This window comes from Octodon degus, unplaced genomic scaffold (assembly GCF_000260255.1).
Source record: "Octodon degus isolate 3935 unplaced genomic scaffold, OctDeg1.0 scaffold00011, whole genome shotgun sequence".
In the NCBI taxonomy this organism is placed as follows: domain Eukaryota; kingdom Metazoa; phylum Chordata; class Mammalia; order Rodentia; family Octodontidae; genus Octodon; species Octodon degus.
In genome coordinates this window covers 4,513,544-4,533,613 of record NW_004524587.1, presented here as the reverse complement: position 1 = coordinate 4,533,613, position 20,070 = coordinate 4,513,544, and the positions used below count along the sequence as shown (strand labels likewise).

The window sequence follows — 20,070 nt, the reverse complement described above, 5'->3', positions numbered from 1 at the left end:
AGCCTCCCCAGAGCTGGGATTATAGGCGTGCGCCACACATCTTCAGAGCTCAGTGTTGTGGAAATATAATTTTAGTATTTGCATTGTGTATAGCTTAGTGTAACATATATAGTAAGTTATAGTATGTATGAATGGCCATAGAAATCATAAGAGCTAATGATATTTAATAATCTAACATTTTCAGGGCCTACAATGCACCAGGTGCTATTTTAGCTGTAAAGCTGGGTCACTGAATCCCCAAGGGATCTTTGTGGTGGGCTCAGCATGCCCAGGGGCAGGCAGGCCAGGCATGTGTTTTGGGGGGGGATGGAGCCCAATTCCTTGCACTTGCCAGGCAGGTGCTTAGACCACTGAGCTGAGCTATCTCCCCAGCCCTGCTTTCATTTTGAAAGATTATGTTACAAAGTAGAAAATGTAAGCTTAACATATTTGCATTTTATTTTCTTTGTAAAAAAAAAATAACTTTCCTATGGTTCTCTGATTGGAAGTTTTTTCATACATCTGCTTTAAGTCTTACCTTTGTTCTTGGATATGTAATGCATCTTATTTTTAACAGTGTTTTGTTTTATTGTTTTAAACAATAATTTATTTTTAAGGTTTTTTGTTTGGTTTGGTTTGGGGTTTTTTTTTTTGCAGGTTTTCACTACACAGTTTGGATTCATGATCCTCCATGTTTCTGCTCCCTAGTGCTGGCATTACAGGCCTGAGCCAGCACGCCCAGGCTACATCGCTGGCTCAGCGAGTCCAGGGGTGGTGCCAGGGACGGAACCCTAGCCCCTGTGCTTGCCTAACCAAGCATTTAGCCCACTGAGCTGTACTGCTGGCCCTTCAGCAATTTATTTTTAAGACTCTTTAGTGAGGTTTGTTTTTTTTTTTTTTTATCCTGCATGGATTTTGTTGAGTTCCTCAAAACAGTGCCTATAATTTTTATCTGTTTGAAAATTTGGGGCCATTGTTTTTTACATATATATCCTGTTCTCACCATTGATTCATCACACCTGGGACTCCAATGAGTATATTTTTACCATTTAGTATTGTCACAAATTTTTTGGCTGAAAATCTTTTTTAAACTTAATGGCAGCAAAACATGAACTCTGCTCTCCAGGCTTACCACTCCTTCCTGGAAATAATGAGTTTAATTACTAGGCAGTGCCCAACCCCTGCTGAGGCACTTGATACTATCTGACACATGCACCTCAGGCTAGAGAAAGTGTGAATTCAAAACACATTTGGTGCTAAATGCTTCGGATAAGAGATTATGTTGTTGTTCTTAGCTTTGCTATTTTCCCTGGGGGGAAAAAATCACTTTTTTCCTCAGAGCAAGTTAGCAAAAATTTTAGAACATGAGTCTACTTGAGGTATACTTCTGTTGAAATACAGGATCAATATTAAATGAAGGTGGAAAATGCAATGGAACCTTCAAACACTTAACCTACAATTTGCAGCATAGAGACATGCCAGTCATGGAAAGGAAAAAGCATTTGGTCATGGGTTTGGATTCTCTCCAATGTGACACTTTTTTAGTGACTTGTGGGTTAGATTCTGGACCCTCTCCTTCATCTTCATGATCCTGAGACCACTCCACCAGACTTCTGCTCTCTGGGGGGGTGGATGGGGTGGGACTGTCTTGTCTGCCCCCTGTGGTGCTGTCTGTCTGGTTGGCTGGGAGACAGTGTCTCCTATGTTCCGCGGTCTGGTCATCTGCAGGTTGCCCCTCTGGCCTCCTAGGGGTCTATCTGGTTGATGGGGACACTGCTGTGTGCTCTAACATATCCTCAGAGCTCAAACAGAGTTGTGGAAATATAATTTTAGTGTCTGTATTGTATATAACTTAGTGTAACATACATAGTAAGTTATAATGTATGAGTTACCATAGAAATCATAAGAGCTAATGATATTTAATAATCTAACATTTTCATGGCCTACAATGCACCAGGTGCTATTTTAGGAGTAAAACTGGGTCACTGAATCCCCAAGGGATCGCCCAGGAAGATAGGGACCACAATTAATATCTCTATCACACTGATGAGGAATGCCAGGCTCAGAGAGGCCCATTCTACCGGGCCGCAGTGACCTGCTGGCGAACGCTGGGTGCAAGAAATACTTCATGCGGCCTTAGAGGGCACACTCTCCACCAACCGAAGTCCACAGATCTAAGAACTGTGTACAAAGTATTATTTTATATCCTACATTCATGTGCATCTTAACCATACAAATTAGTAAATGCTTAAAGTATGCAATTACTTAAAATTCATCATTTCATCAATTTTACTTCATAAAAAATACTAACAGTATATTGTCAGCTACATGTATATCTTATAAAATGGTTTTATTTACTGTTTGCATTTACATATTTCTCTGTATTATATATACCTTATTCTTTGGTTCTTAACATGTTTATTATATACTGTTTTTATAATTATTAGGTAAGTGTATTATACATAAGCTTATATATTGCTTTTATATTATAGTAACTATATAGTACTTATCTGTTATCTATTACATATAAGGCATAAGGTGCCACATCAGTAATTGGTATTCATTGCCTCAATTATAATTAAAGTAATTATAAATAGTACCAAAGCCTTCCACCTTGCAATGGCTCAAAGTAGGCTAAGCACCTTTACTCACTTCAACCCACGCAATCCTCAGACATAGGTCTACATCTAGTTAGCGTTTCACAGGGTGGAAGCCACGGCTGCAGCGCTTGGAACGCTACAGCGTCGTCCGGGAAGCCTCTTACAAAACCCCAAACGTATCCAGGGAAGCGATCTCCCGTTCGCCAGCCCAGATGGGTCTGGCCGGTCCAACATCCGGAGATGCCTGCAGCTCCCTCCACCGCTGCCCCAGCCGCGCCCCTACCCAGAATTCTGCACCAGGCGACGGGCTGGGGCTGCAGGAGGTCAGGCTCTCTGGGGCTCCACCGAGTGGGGCTGGGAGTGGGGTGTCATCAGCGGGCCGAGAGGAGGCCAGAGGACTAAGCGCAGGCAATGTGCAGAGCGTCAATCAGATGCAAAGACACAGACCTAAAGAGCCACCCAGAAACAGACAGATCGCCTGAGCGACTCAGGGGACCCCAGAGAAAGACGCAGAGACCAGCAGGCGCGACTGCACCCGCTCTCGCCCTCTTTGTCAAACTGTCAGCCTGCAGCGCCTTCTGCCGGCTACCGAAGCCCCTCGCATCCTTCGGTACACTGCTCCGCTCACGTGGAAGCTCGGATCCAGCATCTGCGTTGAGCCAAGAGACAGTCCAGGCTGTCGAACCCGCCCCTTGTCCACTCAGCCAATAGTGTTGCGCAGAGGCGGTGCGGCGCCGTCATCAGCCAACGAAGACGCAGAAGCCCCTCAAAGCCACGCCCACCGGCGCTCCCCTCCCCGTTAGGCCTAGAAGCCTAATATGCGTGGTCTGCGTGGTTCCGCCTGGGTCCGCCCGGTTCCGCCCACGGGCCCCATCTAAGCAAGTGGCGTTAGGGAGGACCATCGCTTCTTTGGATGAACACTGTTACTTTCGCAACTCCATTCTTGGGGGGCACAAGTATGTCGGGGGGCTGAGCGTCCATTGCTCCAGGGCCGCTGAGCCTTTGGCTGATCACGAAGACCCACGAGTAATTCTCATTTCGGAGGGGCCCGCCTCTTACTTTAGGATCCATTTCCCATACGCTGACCAGATTGCGCGCCGCACTCCGATTGGACGCTCCCACTGCTCGTCAACTTCCGCAGCACCCCACCAAGTCTTAGCCCATTCCAGCTTTTCTTGGCGGATAAAGAATGACGTTGCCTCTTTTGTGGGGGAGCGCGTCTACTGGACAGGTGCGAGTATCCATCCTAAAGTGAGGAAAGAAAGAAGCTTGGGCTTTCAGTGGATCCAGGGAGATAGCATCATCAGTCGCCAAGCACTTGTCTGGGTAAGATTTAGACGGGGCGGGAGAAAGGTGACAGACTCCTTCTGATTGGGCCAGAAGCATAAAGGCCCGCCCTCTGTGCCCTACGATTGGCTGTGCGAGAGCCGCGCCCCCCTCACGCCGGCAGCCCCAGCGAGAGACGTGGGCATCCCCCCAACCGGCTCCGGAGCTGCAGCGGCTTTCCTACTAGAGTACGGAAGCGGCGCACCGGGTTCCGGACTTGATCCCAAGTAGATCCTGGAGAGGCGTGCTCTATCGTAACCGTGAGGGAACAGCGGTAGGCGGCGGGCGAGAGGAATTTCGGGGAGCGACCGAAGCTCTAACCGGAAGTGTCTTCCGTGAGGCGTCGTTTCCGGAAGTGTGGCCAAACTCGGTGGCACCCGGAAGTGTGGTGCTGCCCGGGCTCCCGGAGTCGAGCCAGTTGAGATACTGGGCTTAAACAGGTGTTTATGTATCTTTGTTTCCTAGGGCCACTGGAGCCACTTCCTGCGGCACGTGTTGGAGGGTGCAAGTATTTGGACATGATTTTGAATGTCTCATCGCGTTGAAAGCCGTGGGCGAAACAAGCCCTGGGAATGTTTCCAGCGGGCCTGGCTCCTTAAAGGCTTTTGAGAAGTTTCTTTTGCTGCCTGTCACCCTCGATTCCCCTTCCCCTAGGGATGTGCAGATGGAGGCCGGTGGAGACGCTGCTGCCCCAGCCCCCGGGGGCGCGCAGGACTTGGAGGACACGCAGGACTTGGAAGGCACGCAGACCCCGCGCGAGGAGACTGGAGATGGAGGAGTTCAGTCGGGCCCGCCGGACCCCGGAGACACGGACCCGGAGGAAGCAGGTAGACGCTGCCCTCACCAGGAATTTGGAAGGAATACGGGGGAGGTCATGTTGGGCGAGGGACAAAGAGGATTATGGAAGATCAGTGAATGGTCTTTGGGGACTCGGGCTTGAACCGCCGCCAAGTCAGTAGGAGGTAGTAGCAGACTCATTGGTGTAGTTCAAGTCATTAAGAAAAGAAAAGGAAGTCAGTAGGCATCAGCTGGTGTTCACCAGATGCAGTTCTGTGGTCCTGGGTAGATGCCTGTTGTGAAGGATCGAAGGCAGGGAAAAGGACCATCCCTGTTTGTCCAGGAATATATCCATTTTAGCCCTGGAAGACCCTTATCCTCAGAGATCTCTCAGTTCTGGGCCAACCAGAATGTATTTCAAGGGACTTGCATCAAAAAGGGTCCAGTTAGAGAAGACCTTTGAGGGTTTAGGGTATTTAGGTTAATGAACATGAATAGGTTCAAAGGAGGAACTATTTGGAAGTTAGTGTTTGGGGACACTGGGGTATAAAATCATTGCAATGGGAAAGGAGATCAGTGGAGACTACTGAATAGAAAAGGGTTGTTGGGCGGGGTTGTTAAGGAAACAAATGCTAAAGCGTGCTGTTGGTGATTAGTGGGAGAGGAGAAGAGGATCAGTGAGATTTTCAGAAAGATGATCCCTGTGTTGGTGCTGGTGTGTAACACCAGATAGTAGATAGGTAAAGGTGTTGCTGGAGGATCAGCAGAAGTCATTAGGAAGCAGGGCTTATTAGTTATTTTAGAATTAGTGGGTGTGAATGGGGTCGCTGGGCACTGTCAGCAGACCTCACTGAGAATAAACGGGTGAGATCTTTTAGGACTTGAGGATCACTGGCAGGTACCGGCAGTTATTAGGAAGGGTACTTGGTATTTGGAGATGGGGGTTTCAGTGAGTGCCATTGAGAGAAAATGAGGTCACTGAGATTTATGGGAAACTTAAGAGACAACTACAGATGGTTAATGATTGAATCAATAGGTGTGAGTGGGAATCCCTGGGTGTATGAGGATGCAGTAGGAATCCCTAAACTTGTGGGCTTTAGTGAATGTTCATAATGGTTATGGAGAACAGCAGTGGAAGTCATGAAAAGTCCTGTGTTAAGGGATATTCATGGTGGCCATCAGGGGAGTGAAGACAGGGGTGGGGTTCGGTGTAAAGTTAGTGTGATAGGGAAAAGGATCAGTGAGGGTGGTGGGTACTCGGAATTTATGTTTGTGAAGATTAGTCTTAGAGTAATTTGTGGATGAGGCTGTCATTGAGAGTCCTTGAAGACACACGTATTAGTGATTTAGTGATGTTAGTGAGCTGTCCTTCAGAGGGTGTTAATATCTTAGAGAGTGGAAGTAGAGAAAGTGATTAGGGTGTTAGGAGCGTCCTGAACACCTGGTTGTTACTGGATTGTTCTTTTTCCAGTATGGGATCCTGAACCTAGAACCCAAGTACCCTCACTCATTTTGGGTGTGTGTGTGTGTGTGTGTGTGTGTGTGTGTGTATTTTTTTATGTTGCAATAGGGTCTTAACCAGTTCCCAAGCTTGGCCCAAACTTGCAATCCTCTTGCCTTCATGCAGTGGATATTAGTTATAGCCACTGGGAAAATTAAGAAATTAGTGAACATCATTCAAAATATAAATAGTTCACTGAGAGTCAGAAGGAGTCAGATTCGTAGGCACCCATGAGAATAAAAAGTTGGGGAGGTAGAGAGTGGGAAATCAGTGGATGTTAATCGTGGCCACCAAGGGGAGTGCAGATACCAGGAGAATAAACAGTGGGTCAGGGGAGTTCCTGGGTCACTGAAGATGTTAGTAATGGTCACTGAGACAATGTGATGCTTTGAAGGCTTGGAAGTGGCAGTTAAAAGGGAAAAACTGATACACAGAGGTATAAAGAATCTAGTGATGAAAATAAAATCAAACTGGGTTATTTTGGTTTTCAGGGGATTGTGGGAACTTAGTAGATATCATCAGAGAGGTCCCAATTTTCTGTTGGGAGTCACTAGTTACTCAAGGACTTATCAGAACACAGAGGTTGTAGGAAGGCGGGCACAGGTTTGGTGGGTCCTTGGGAGCCCATGTGCTTAGTGGGGTCTACAGATAGATGACACACCAGAAGCTCCCTTCTAGGATCACAAGCCGAGGATGAGCCACCCAGCCGCCTGTCACCCCTGCCCCAGTCAGAGGTCCTGTCAAGCACGTGTGAACACTGGAGTTCTACAGCCTCAGACAGTAGTCCCATTCATGGTCCGGAGAGTGACTCTGTGGGCCAGGGCGGGGACCCCAGTGACGAGAACTGGCGCAACCAAAGGAAGCACGTGTTTGTGCTGAGCGAGGCCGGCAAGCCTATCTACTCACGTTACGGTAGCGTGGAGGCGCTATCAGCTACCATGGGTGTGATGACAGCCCTTGTGTCCTTCGTACAGAGCTCAGGGGATAACATCCGCGCCATCTATGCCGGTGAGCAAAGGGGTGTGGGAAACAGAACAGGAACCATGACTGGAAATAATGATGGGTGTGGGTAGGTGTGTCTCTCTGCCTGCCTACCAGCCAGGGCCTGGGTGTGGGTACTGTCCTGTCTTTAGTCTGCTGGGCTCTGGGTGGATGGGACTTGGGTAATTAGCCAGTTGTTCCCTTGCCTGACAGCGTGGCTGTGGGGGCTGTGGCTTGAGCTGGGTGTCCCAGCTCTGTGTCAGTCCTGGCTCCCATCACCTTGTCCCCACCACTCCCAGTCTGTGCTATCCCTCGACATCCCACGGTGACTACAGTATCTGTACTCCCCTGGCTTGTCCTTGCCCTAGTCTAGATGCTAGAGTGGTGCAGTGGATTGGGCCAGGTGGCTGTGTGTGTTGGGTCGCTCCTGATCCATCTTTACCCCTGCCCTCCTCCAGAGGACCACAAGCTGGTGTTCCTACAGCAGGGCCCCCTGCTGCTGGTGGCCATGTCACGGACTCCTCAGTCAGCAGCACAGCTCCGAGGGGAGCTGCTCGCCGTGCACGCACAGATTGTGAGCACACTGACACGTGCAAGCGTGGCCCGCATCTTCGCGCACAAGCAGAACTATGACCTCCGCCGCCTGCTGGCTGGCTCAGAGCGCACGCTGGACCGGCTTCTGGACAATGTGGAGCGAGACCCCGGAGCCCTGCTCCTGGGCGCTGTGCGCTGCGTGCCGCTTGCCCGTCCGCTGCGGGAAGCACTAGGCACGTTGCTGCGGCGCTGCACAGCACCTGGCCTGGCACTGTCTGTGCTGGCGGTCGGTGGTCGCCTGATAACAGCAGCCCAGGAACGGAACGTGCTGGCCGAGTGCCGGCTGGACCCAGCTGACCTGCAGCTGTTGCTTGACTGGGTAGGGGCGCCAGCTTTTGCAGCGGGGGAAGCCTGGGCACCTGTGTGCCTGCCCCGCTTCAACCCCGATGGTTTCTTCTATGCTTATGTGGCCCGCCTGGACTCCATGCCTGTCTGCCTGCTGCTGCTTGGCACCCACCGTGAAGCCTTCCATGCCATGGCCGCCTGCCGGCGCCTGGTGGAGGATGGCATGCGCACTCTTGGTGCCCTGCGTACCCTTGGGGAGGCTGCGAACTTCTCTGATTCCCAGGCAGCCAGTGCCCCTGCCTACAGCGTGCAGGCTGTGGGGGCACCTGGCCTCCGGCACTTCCTCTATAAGCCACTGGACATCCCTGACCATCATCGCCAGCTGCCCCAGTTTACCAGGTGGGCACAAACCCTATGGGCAGTTACCCCAGTAGCAAGATTTTCAAACCAGGAGAGTCAGCATCCTGTGGGTGTGACTTAAACGAGATACCCAGTCAAGTCCTCGAAAGAACAAATAGAACAGTTCTCTGATGACAGAAGCTCAGCTGACAACCTAATGAGCCCATTTTAGTGGAGAGAAGAACACCATTCTCAGGGAGTCTGTTAGCTTGGTGGGGGAAAGCTTGGTTGTAAGTACTAAGAATCCTCAGGTTTAACAGGAAAGGCTCAGCTCTGTAACTTAGTTAAAAATCCCTAGACAGAGGGAAGATGGGTTAGCCAAGTGGGCCCTCGACTAACCTTGTCCTCCACCTCCCTCCATCTTGGCAGCCCTGAGCTAGAAGCCCCATACAGCAGAGAAGAGGAACGGCAGCGGCTGTCAGACCTGTACCACCGCCTGCACGCTCGTCTGCACAGCGCCTCCCGACCCCTGCGCCTCATTTACCATGTGGCTGAGAAGGAGACACTGCTAGCCTGGGTGAGTCAGATAGGACAGAGAGGGAACTAATTCCCCACTTCAAGCCTCCTTTCCCTAAACATAGCCCCTCTGATCGAAGCAGCCATCACCAAGCACACCAAGTGCTCCCTGGGCTATGCCTCACCCATAATTCTCATCTGTAGCTTTACATGTTTATCTTTGAGCCACGTAAGGATTCATTCCTGCCTCCGACCCTACATCACACCTGTCTTGTCTACCTCTCCTCTATTAACAGCCAATGTAGGGTCTTTGACTTTCCAGAGACCCCATTAACAGCTATCACTGCCTGCCAATTCCGTTTCCCCCCAGTTCAGTTTTGATTCTGTGCGTCTCCAGCACCCTGTGAATGCCAAGGCATGGCCCCAAGCGGTATCCTCTCCGGGGGTGTCCGTCCTTCCATCAGCTCCCACCTCACTTCCTGTAGGGCTGTAAGGTCAGCTATAGAAGGAGCCCAATCGAGATGATCCCATAGAAATGGTGCCTCTCCCAGGCTCTGCCATCATTGATTAAATAATTTACTGTGTATTAAATAATTTGCTGTATATACAGATGAATTTTAGGTATCAGGACTTGTACTAGGCTGAAGATTTTTTAAATTATTTTAAGTTTTAATTTCCAAGTAACTCTAGACCCAAAAGTTGCACAAATAGTATAAGACTTCCCTTAAGGAGTCCTTTCACCTACTTTCTCCAAAGGTTAATATTCTATGAACCCACAATACCTTAACCAAAATCAGGATGTTAAAAAATGGTTAAAAAAAAAAAAAAAAAAAAAAAAAAAAACTGGTTCAATAACACTTAGCTCAGAGACTTCATTCAGATTTTATCAATTATCCTGTCTCTTTACTGGTCCAAAACCTAGACCCAAATCTAGTCCCAAATCTACTCTCTGATCATTGTATCTCTGCTTTCACTTATTCTGGAATACTTCACCAAGGTGTGTGAGTGTGTGTGTCCTGTAGCTTTGGCACCTTTGAAGAAGGTGAATTAGCTTGTAGAATGCCCCTTTGTTTTGCCTTCTTAATGTTACATCATGATTTAATTGGAGTCATGCGTTTGGGGCAAGAGTCTCACAGAAGTGACATGCACCCTTCTCTGCATCATATTAAGGCACATGATGTCAGTCTGTCCTATTGTTGATGATGTCATCTTGACTTGAGCTTAAAATGCCTGTGATTGTGGCATCCCTTAGTGTTCTGTTCATCATCCTACTTTCACCCACTAATTTTAATATTCATTAATTATTTTAATTTGCAGTAGTTACTAGTCTGGTATTTGCCCGATGGTACATTTTCTATCTCCATCTCTATTCTTTTTCATTTATTGAGGTTCTATCTTAAGGAAGAGGGCCTGTCCCTTAGCTCAGTTCTTTAAGTGCCTGCTTAAACAAAGCAGTCAGGCTCAGGTTACTGTGGTTTGATCCCCAGAACTCAAGCCAGCCAAACCTGCCCTGAAGGCATTCTGAGCCAGCCAAAAAAAAAAAAAAAAATCCTTCTAGCTAGAGGAAGAAATTTCCCTTCTACCTATTTGTTTAATGTTATGCAAATAATGGCTTTATAGGTTTTTGTTTAATTCAGTGGGCTGCAGTATTTCTAACATTTATTGGGGTTCAGCAGTTATCTCATACGGAGCCAGTGGGAACCCTTGGGTAGCCAGGCTTCTCCCTGTGTGTCTCACGTATTCCATCATTTTGTAAATGCTGCTTATTTGACCTTGTCTCCCAAGGAGTCTTTGTACCTGTTAGTGAAAACTGGCATTGACAAGCCAAGGTGCAGTAGACTCAGGATTTGAAATTGAGTGGTCTGAGATAACCTCTAACTGGAGACACGTAGTGATCCGTGTAGGTGACTGGAAGAAGAGTAGACCTAGGAGAGGGGAGGGTCTCCACAGATGCGTGAGGTAGGGCCAAGCCAGGCTCTGCCTAAGGAACAGCAAAGAAAGAATAGAGGGAACCAGAGAGAGCAGTGAAAGGGAGCGCTAGAAATGACTGGTGACCATGCTGGGGTCAGGTCTCTCAGGTTGGTGTGAGGATTAAACTGAATTCTTCTTTATATTCTTCCCAGGCTATAGATGATAAAAATAGTCCTGTGAAACTGAGAGCGCGGCCTTTTATGTAGTACAATGGTGCCTGTCAGTTAATGAATTTAATTCTTGCCATAGTTCTGGTCATAAATCAAATAGTATGAGAACCGAGTAAAATTCAGTGGTTAGGTTGTCTTGACCTTATGGGAAAATTTGATTCAGTTCTTGTCCAATTAGGTTTGTGACCAGAATCATGGAAAGAATTAAGCTTGTGAACTGAGGCACCACTGCGATTGCTTACTGAACATTAAGCAGTGGGCCCAGGAGAAACCACACACAAACAGCCTCTATCACCCAGTTGAAGCCAGTGTATTCAGGTAACCTCTAGGCCCAGCTGAGAACCCCTGGCCCATCAGTGACCCAAAACTATCAGCTTACCTGTCATAGCCTAGTATTGAAGCAACACCACATAGGCCTGGCTGCCAGGTACATTTTCTAGGCTACAGGAGGCAAACTTGGGGCTGGGTTAGGGTGGACAGGATGGTCTGTGGTTAGCTCTGTCTTGACTTTGTCTTTTCCCAAACCTGTAGGTGACCTCCAAATTTGAGCTCTATACCTGCCTCAGCCCCTTGGTGACCAAAGCAGGTGCCATCTTGGTAGTGACCAAACTCCTGCGCTGGGTCAAGAAGGAGGAGGATCGTCTCTTCATCCGTTGCCCACCCAAGTACTCCACACCTCCAGCTGCCTCTGCAGACCAGGCTTCCCACAATGGCTTGTTCACTGGACTCTGAATAGAAGAACTCAGACTGCTGGCAGTAACCACCTTGGCTTCTGGCTTCTGCCATCTGAAAATGTGGTGGGGACCTGCCTGTGGCTGGTACCTGTCTCCCTGAGCAGTTGGGCACCATACAAGAGCTGCCCACCAGTGGGAGATGGGTGGCAGCAGCAGGGCCACAGTGTGCCCCCTTCTTGTCCCTTCATGCACCTCCACCTCTAGAGAATGTTCTAGGCCACCTCCCTCTGCCTCACTTCCTCGCCATGGATGATGGTCCAGCCTCTGTCAGGGGAAGTTGCCTCTAAACCTGCTTCAGAAGTCTCTTCTCCATTGGACTGAGCCCTGAGTGTGCAGGGCTGGCCAGGTCTCAGGGATGAGCCTTAAAGGTTCTAGAATTGGGAATGCAGGGTCAGCCTGTGCCCATAACCAGCCTGAGGGTATTTAGGAAAAAAAACTACATAAAAGGCCTAAAACTAAGCCCCACAAGAATATTCCTTTGCCTTTTATCTGATCGCTGCTCAAAAAAAAAAAAAATGATCCTCATGAAATGATGGCTGCTTTATTCTGAATGAGAGAAGGTGGCCTCCCATAACCACCTGTATAGCAGGAGACACACAGTACCTAGGTTCTCACACAGTGGCTGGGAGAGGAGGGGTAATGTGCTTCTAAAGCTCATCCATCCAACAACTCCCATTGGTTCTTTAATGAAGACGTGCAAATAGGATTCAAATTCATGCATCATTACACATTACATGCACGTGTGTCTCAGACCCTGGCAACCTGCAGCAACACAAGCCATCTGTATAAAGGCGAGCTCTCCCGACAGTGTGCATGTGTGTACAACATCGTTCCCCAGTACCCCATACCCTGGTGGTACAGTGTCTAAAGCCAGTTAGGGCCCCGCGGGTATACGCATGTGTACACGGGGCAGAGCCCAGATGTTCTGCGCATGCTCAGTAGGCACCCGGCGCCTGCGCCTAGGGAGAGAATGCGGAGCTCAGACGCATGCGCGCTGCCTTTCGCTGGTTTGGGTGATGTTTTTAACCAATCGTTAAACCCAAGGCGCAAGAGCACGGCTCGCGTTGGAGAATGGCGGAGACCCGAGACCGCCTGTCGCAGGAATCGACGGGAGCCGTGGAGGAGGGTGAAGGTAGTGAGGGCCGGTGGTCAGTCTTCCCCACCAGGGGCAGAGGGGAAGGAGGGTTCAACCCTTACAATAACAAAACAGTGACAGCTGTAGCTTTTTGAAAAAGAAGTAAAATTTTAAACTTTTATTATTGAAACTTCTAACTGTTCCACAAAGTGGAAATAAATAACATGCGCATTCTCACCACCCTGGTTTACTCTTGTCAGTTTTATTGAATTGTTCAATTAAAGTAACCAACAGGCAGTTCATAGGTATCTCTCCAAACAGAACCGGGCGAGGTGTTAAAAAAAAAAAGTTAACTGTTGGCACGCCCAAGAAAATCAACTAACTTCCCAATATTAGCGTTTCACATCCAGCCTAGGTAACATAGCCCTAAGCAATTTTTTTTTTTTTTCAAGATTTTCAAACTACAGCCAAGCAGAGAAAATAGCATGAGAAATATTCAAGTACCTGTCACTCCGATTCCACGGACATTCAGTTTCCTGCCGTTCGTTTGTCTATTGCTCCCCTTCCTGCACTCTTTTAAGTCAGTATAATAAACACATTAGATTACATCTTGTGAAACTTAACGTGTGCAAACATCAAACTAATTATTTGCCTATTTCCTGTCCTAGAGTGTGAGCTCCATGAGAACAGACTTTACTGCTGTCTCCCCAATACCTAAAGCAATGTCTTTGACAGACGGTGGCCAGTAATTTTTGATGTGTGAATCGTGAAATAACTTTAGTGTTGTCTTAGAAGCACTCGCGGAGAGCCAGCTTTCAAAGCAAAACAAAAAGCTAGACAGATACATTTTACTTATACACTATAGCTGGCCCTGTGATTTAAATAAACTGTCACTACCTTTCACATTTCCTCAAAATTGAATTCATCCTTTTTTTTTTTTTGGCGGAACCAGGGATTGAACTCAGGCCCTTGCACTTGCCATGGAGAATATTGCAAAATACTGAGGTAGACTTTACAGCCCATCGTGCTGGCTTTATATACAGGAAGGGCTAGCAATGATGCTTCGGAGGCAGTATATACCTTTTCTTGCATCACCGGTAGAACTGACCAGTAAAAGTTTTACTCTGGGCAATCTGGATAAGTATAGGTAGCACCTAAAATGCTTTTCACAACTGCAATCTCCATGCTAAGTAATTAGAGAAAAGTACATAGTTGCTGTGGACCAGGAATGATCACTATAGAGTGTTAATGGAAAGCAAATACAACATAGAAATGGCTAAATCTGTATGTCCATGCATACTGAAAAGCAGGGGGTGGGGGCTGTGATGCACAATAAAGTAATTTTTAATGAATAAGATCATGATTCAGCCAGGTGTGGGTGTCAAATGCCTATGTTCCCAGCGCTTGGGAGACTAAGGTAGGATTGCTGTGAGTTCAAGGCCAGCCTGGGCTACATAGTGAGTTCAAACTCAGCCTGAACTACATAGCAAGGCCCTGTCTCAGTGAAAAAAAAAAAAAAAATTAAAAAAAATAATTATCCATTGACACGGAGCTCCAAAAAAAGTCAGGAGAGCCAGTTGGAATTGAAATAGAAAGGAAAAGGTAAAATATACATAACCTTTTATGTATTAGAAAAGCAGCTGAAAGTTAACAGCCTATCAGATAACTGGACAAGGCACTCAAATTTGGGGGGTGATGCAGAGGTAGAGACATTTGTGTGATTTTTATTTTGGAAGAATTCAGGTGATACTGTATAGATTGCCTGTGTATAGGAAATAGACATTAGACTATTAAGGAGCACTGGACTATGATGTCTGCAACTTGCAGTGCAGAAACAAAGAGGAAATCTGATACAAGGTCAAGTGGAAGCACTGTGGCCTCTGAAATATTTAAAAAGGGACTCTGCACACTGGTGATATGGAACTTAAATCAAGATGTTAGACTGTTTAAAAGGTTTACTTATGAGTAGCTCTTGGCTTTATCTGATGACTAATTCTAGCAAAGAAGTAGAGAGAAAAAATACAGATGGAGCTTTTGCGTAAAGTTGCAGAAGCCAACTGTAAAAGGTGTAAGGACAATCAAGAAAAATTATGGTCAGGTTGTTGGGTAATGTTATAGGTTGATTATTCACCTTATTGGTAGGATTAGGGTCACTAAAAAAATGTCCTCCAGTAACTGAGACTCAATGAGGTACCTAGAAATGTCAAGAAGCCTGTCAAGGCTTGCTCATAACATAATAAAAATACAACTGCAACAAGTATGGATGAGTATTAACAGTTGTCAGATCTGGTCATTAGTACAGTGGAGTTCAGCATGGTATCGCTTCATATATCCTTTCAAGTCCTTTTGAAATTCCTCATAAAATATGAAGTCACAAACACCTCTCCATGTACTTACCAAAGGGCTTGGTTCCATTTCCAAACATGAAGAATACCTTCATAACGTGTCTCAAGAGGAAACGCTCTGCTGGTGCTGATTATATCTGACCAACGAAAGGAAGGCCCAAGGAGAGAAGCCAAAGTGCTTATTTTTAACTTCACATATTTTTATAGTGTATAAAATTCTTGACTGTTACCTAGGTAAGAAAATAAGAAAGCAATATGTGTTATTAACAGGATTTGAACATTCTCAGTTAACTAGCAATGGTTCTAGCAAGGGGACTGAGTGGGAGAAAGGGCTGTTAGTGATAGGAGACTTTTATTGTCATTTTCGTATTCTACATTTGTTTATAATTTAGGGCTGGGGAGAGAGCTCAGTAGTTTAAGTGCCTGCCTAGCAAGTACAAGGTCCTGAGTTTGATTCCCAGTACTGAAAAATAAAAAAAAGAAAAGATTTGTTTATAATTTAGGTAATTAGAAAATTAAAATTAAACTAATACATAGTAATTTATAAAAGACCAGGACAGACAAAAAGATGTCATCAGCCACTTCAACAAAATTTGATAAGCCTAGGTTAGAAATAACTTACTATATCATTTTAATGGCTGTAAAGAATTTCATCCTTGGGGCTGGAGAGATGGCTCAGTGGTCTAAGGCACCTACTTGGAACAAGCTTGATAAAGCACAGAGACTGCGGTTTGATTCCCCCAGCACCACATGCCAGCCAGCTGCGCCCCCTGGTGGGCTGAGCTGGCCACACACACACACCCCAAAATAAATGTTAATAAATAAATAAATTAAAAAAAAAAAAGAATTTCATCCTCCAAATGTGCTATAAATAATCCCCAAAGATATATTTGGGTTACTTCCACATTTTAAGATTGCAAATGATGAAACAATTGCCCACCACCCATAGCCATTCCTTTAAGATGCATCCCTAAGAATGGAATTTCTAATCCAGAAGATATGAGGATGATTTGATATTTACTACCAGAAAATGTGGAATGAAACTATTTTTTTCTGCCTATCAGACTGGAAAACAATGAAAACAATTAAAAACATAACTTGGCGGCTGGCAATATAGGTCAGAGGCATAGTGCCTGCCTCTCAAGTGCAAGGTCCTAGGTTTGATTCCCAGTACAAAAAAAAAATAAAAAAATAAACAGCATGACGGCTGGTGGACATGGTGGTGCACACATATAATCCCAGCTCTCAGGAGCCTAAGGCAGGGTGATTGTCCTGAGTTCGAGGTCATCCTGGACTATGTAGGAAGACCTTGTCTCAAAATATAATATAGGGGCCAGGGAGATAGCGCAGTAGAATAAGCACTTAGCTGGTAAGTGCAAGGGCCTGAGTTCAATCCCTGGTTCCAAAAAAAAAAAAAAGTTTCAAAATATAATAATAATTATAACTTGGCAAATAAGATAGGAAAAGCTTACTTTGTGGGCCTGAAAAAGGTGGAAGACAATTTCATGGTCTCAGCCAAATTTGCTAAGAGATGTCCCCTCTGATTCAGCAGGTGGCCTGGGCAGTATCCTAGGTGTGTTGAGTAGATACTGACTGACACAGGCACAAAAGAAGAAAGTAAGGGTGGTGTGCCAGCTGAAGTTGGGTCCCTCCCAGAATATATGTCCACTAGAACCTCAAAATATGAAAACACAGGGTCTTTGCAAATACAGCAACTTCAGATGAGGTCATTCTGCATCATGCTGGGATAACTCAAGGATTGGTGTCCTTAGGTAACAAGAAATATGGACTCCCAAAGAGAAGAGCGTGTGGTGGCAGACATACAGAAGACACTATCTGTGGTACTAGGACAGCAGATGAGAAAATGAATAGAGATGATCATGGTGGCATTGTTTGGAACAACAAAGAAAGGAACGAACCTAAGTGTTCAACAGTAGGAGACTGCTCTTAAGTAAACAGTAAATCACCATGCAAGGGTTCGCATTGTCAGATGAAGAACCCAAGGCATGGAACATCACCTACATTCACGCTACCGTTTATGTAGAAAGTGGAACATATGCTTGTATGTGAATTTCCTCGCTTGTAACTGATGTCTGAGGAGGGGGACTGGGAAGCTTCAAGTCTATGTAGGCTTTCCACAGTGCACCCTGGTGGGTAAGCATTTCTGCAGGCTCTTTGTAGCTACTGTACGTTTATGAGCTGTCACTCTATTTACTTGTGTTAGTGCGTGCTTGAGGGATGGAGTGATTACACTCCTCACTGGGAGTTGGTGCCTGTGCAGACCACGGCTGTCTGAACTCATCTCTGCATCCCTATCCTTCCTTCCCTCCCTGCTCCTTCCAACACTGGAGCTGTCATCCTTCACAGATCACTGGAATTTGACCTTTTATCATTGTTTTAAAGAGTTTAAGATGTCTGTAACACACAAATATTTTTCTGTTGTTGAATTGTAAAAGTAGCAAAGGGAGGGCCGGTGAGATAGCTCAGCAGACTAAACGCCTGCTTAGGCAAGCACAGGGACCAGGGTTTGATCCGCAGCACTATGTGCTGCACTGGCCCTGCTCCTGGGTGTGCTGAGCCTGTGACAGAGTCTGGGTGTGGTGGCATACACCTGTAATCCCAGCACTGGGGAAGCTGAAAATAGGAGGATTACTATGAGTTTGAGTTGTGTAGTGAAACCCTGCACAAAAAGTAGCAAAGGTTCATGTTAAAAATATAGAGAAGTATATATGGTGGAAGAAAGAGCATTTATTTAAGGATCAGATGAGGTCTGTTCATTGCCATTGGTTGATCGAGGCTTTGAGCTTTTTGAAATATAGGTCTTCCCCCTCCCTCTTCTTCCCAGTTTTCCCCACGGGGTTTCCCAGTTTGTGTGAGGTTGATCACATCTCCTCTCGTGGTTGCCTGCCCTGTGTGTTGCCTTTGAATTACTATTAAAATAGGGAAGTCAGGTTTTTTTGTGGGGGAGATGAAGGGAAGTTGAGAAGGATTTTTTTTTTTTTTTTTTTTACTGGCTCAGCCTGCCTTAAGGGCAGGTGTGGTAAGGCAGGTGGAGCTGAGGCTCAAACCACAGTGACTTGCCCATGACTGTGTTTGCATGAGCAGGCATTTAAACATCTGAGCTAACCAGCAGGCCCTAGTATTTTTTAAATTTTGATTTATCTATTTTTTTGTTTTTTTGTTTTTTTGCAGAACTGGGGATTGAACTCAGACCCTTGCGCTTCCCAGGCAAGCACTTATTCTACTGAGCCATCTCCCGGGCCCTGATTTAGCTGTTTTTTTATGGACCTTTTTGGAACACAAAGTCTTCACAAATGGGATCATGTTCTTCCATCAGAAGTCTTATAATATGCAGTTGTCATTTTTTTTAAATATATGCATCCAGATATAAGTATTTCCTAGATTCAGTAACTCATCAAAACTTGCACATGACAGGTTGTAATGATTTTAATGGAATCTGTCCACCTGCCTGCATCTTGTTGAACAGCAGCAGTAGCCAGCATATGCCTGCCCCTCACCAAGTTTCATCAAGGTGACATCTTGAGGTTTCTTTTGACCCCTCCCAGCGCAGCTGACCAGGAGGGATCACACACCAGGGTTTCCCACAGAGCCCATGGGGACTTCCTCCGTCCCTTTCCAGGTGGGCCTGGGCCTCTCCTCACTTTCGCTGGTCCTCTTCATTGTGGTTTTCATCTCTGCAGGTCAGGCTGGATTTTTGGAGGAGCCTGAAGACTTGCTGGCCATGGTGAAGAAGCTGCAGAAAGGTCACGTAGCTTGTGTGTGAGCCTCAGGCAGGGTCTGAGCCCTGCAGATCCGGTTCAGAGTGGGATCCCTGGGCTACAGTGTTGCCACATCATCTCATTGTGCTTCTTCCCCCATAGAATGTAAATATTTGAACAAAAAGTACTTCCCCATTGTTCATACTTCTGGGAGCCTAAGTGGGTGGAAAAGCCCGCACTGAACACACACACACACACACACACACACAAACACACCAGTCAGCCACTTGTGGGACACAGGGGTCAGCAGCAGCCATTTTGACAGTCTTAAGTATTTTTTCAGAGACTTAAAAACAATGTACTCCTTGGTGTGTTGTTCGCCTTGCCTTTCTGTGTACAGAAGGCAGCCCGGGCCTCGCTGCCCCTTGCTCCGCTTGTGAGCAGAACCCGGGGACGAGCTTGCGTGCAGGACCCACGTCAGGGCAGGGGCAGAGAGCTGACTGGGGCTGAAGTGAGACCCCTATGTATTCTCAGCTTCAAATGCCTCCACCCACCAGTCTTCCCCACCAGGACAGAGCGCTAGGCCCCGACTCTCTGCAATGTGCGCAAGTGCTAGAACTGCTGCCTCGACTGAATGTATGCAAAGAACTTGTAGGAGTGGGAATGCATAGGGACTGGAAATGCATGGATGAGCAGCGCATCTTCAGTGAAACAAATCTCCCTGTGGGCCCCTGGGAGCTCCGAGAGATGTGAGCCGCACTGTGCTGGAGAATGCGCCTCTGGAAGTCCTGGGTACTGGAGTCGCTGACCTCAGAAAATCCGAGACCTCAGTTTGGCAACTCCAGATCCATTTACAGGCCTACAGGCCGGTGTGAGAGCCCGCAAAGGTGGGGCAGCCTTTTGTCCCAGCTCTGTGTCGCCATCCTAGAGCCCTAGAGGGATGCAGTGGAAGCCTTTTCCTACAGAGCATTGAAACTGGCACTGTGTGAAATTAGAAGCCATGGGCTGATGAGATGGCTCAGTGGTCTAAAGCACCTACTTAGAACAAGCTAAGCTAAACAAAGCACAGGGACTGCGGTTCAATCCCCCAGCACCACGTGCCAGCCAGCCCTGCCCCCTGGTGGGCTGAGCTGGACACACACACACAAAATAAACAAA

General features: G+C 46.8%; 2 protein-coding genes across 6 annotated transcripts in view; both read left to right on the top strand.

The window, feature by feature from the left end:
- Positions 1-3,781: 3,781 nt before the first annotated feature.
- Positions 3,782-12,200, top strand: Mon1b (MON1 homolog B, secretory trafficking associated). 5 transcript variants are annotated; one of them, XM_023709150.1, is made up of 7 exons: positions 3,782-3,905; positions 4,030-4,165; positions 4,371-4,732; positions 6,862-7,191; positions 7,623-8,442; positions 8,812-8,959; positions 11,571-12,200. In XM_023709150.1, exons 3-7 carry the CDS (start codon positions 4,570-4,572, stop codon positions 11,769-11,771), a joined length of 1,662 nt encoding a protein of 553 aa, XP_023564918.1. In that variant the 5' UTR covers positions 3,782-3,905; positions 4,030-4,165; positions 4,371-4,569; the 3' UTR covers positions 11,772-12,200. The 5 variants fall into 5 exon arrangements, with proteins under 5 accessions (XP_023564918.1, XP_023564919.1, XP_012369007.1 ...); XM_023709151.1 differs by lacking the exon at positions 3,782-3,905 and having other exon boundaries at positions 4,053-4,165; positions 4,560-4,732; XM_004625772.2 differs by lacking the exons at positions 3,782-3,905; positions 4,030-4,165 and having other exon boundaries at positions 4,266-4,732.
- An 82-nt stretch (positions 12,201-12,282) lies between these two features.
- Positions 12,283-20,070, top strand: part of Syce1l (synaptonemal complex central element protein 1 like) — a 12,229-nt gene continuing 4,441 nt past the window's right edge. Inside the window, exons 1-2 of the mRNA XM_004625986.2 lie at positions 12,283-12,905; positions 18,895-18,957. Of these exons, the coding sequence (XP_004626043.2) occupies positions 12,845-12,905; positions 18,895-18,957 (124 nt within the window). The 5' untranslated portion in view covers positions 12,283-12,844. The remainder of the gene's footprint in view (positions 12,906-18,894; positions 18,958-20,070) is intronic.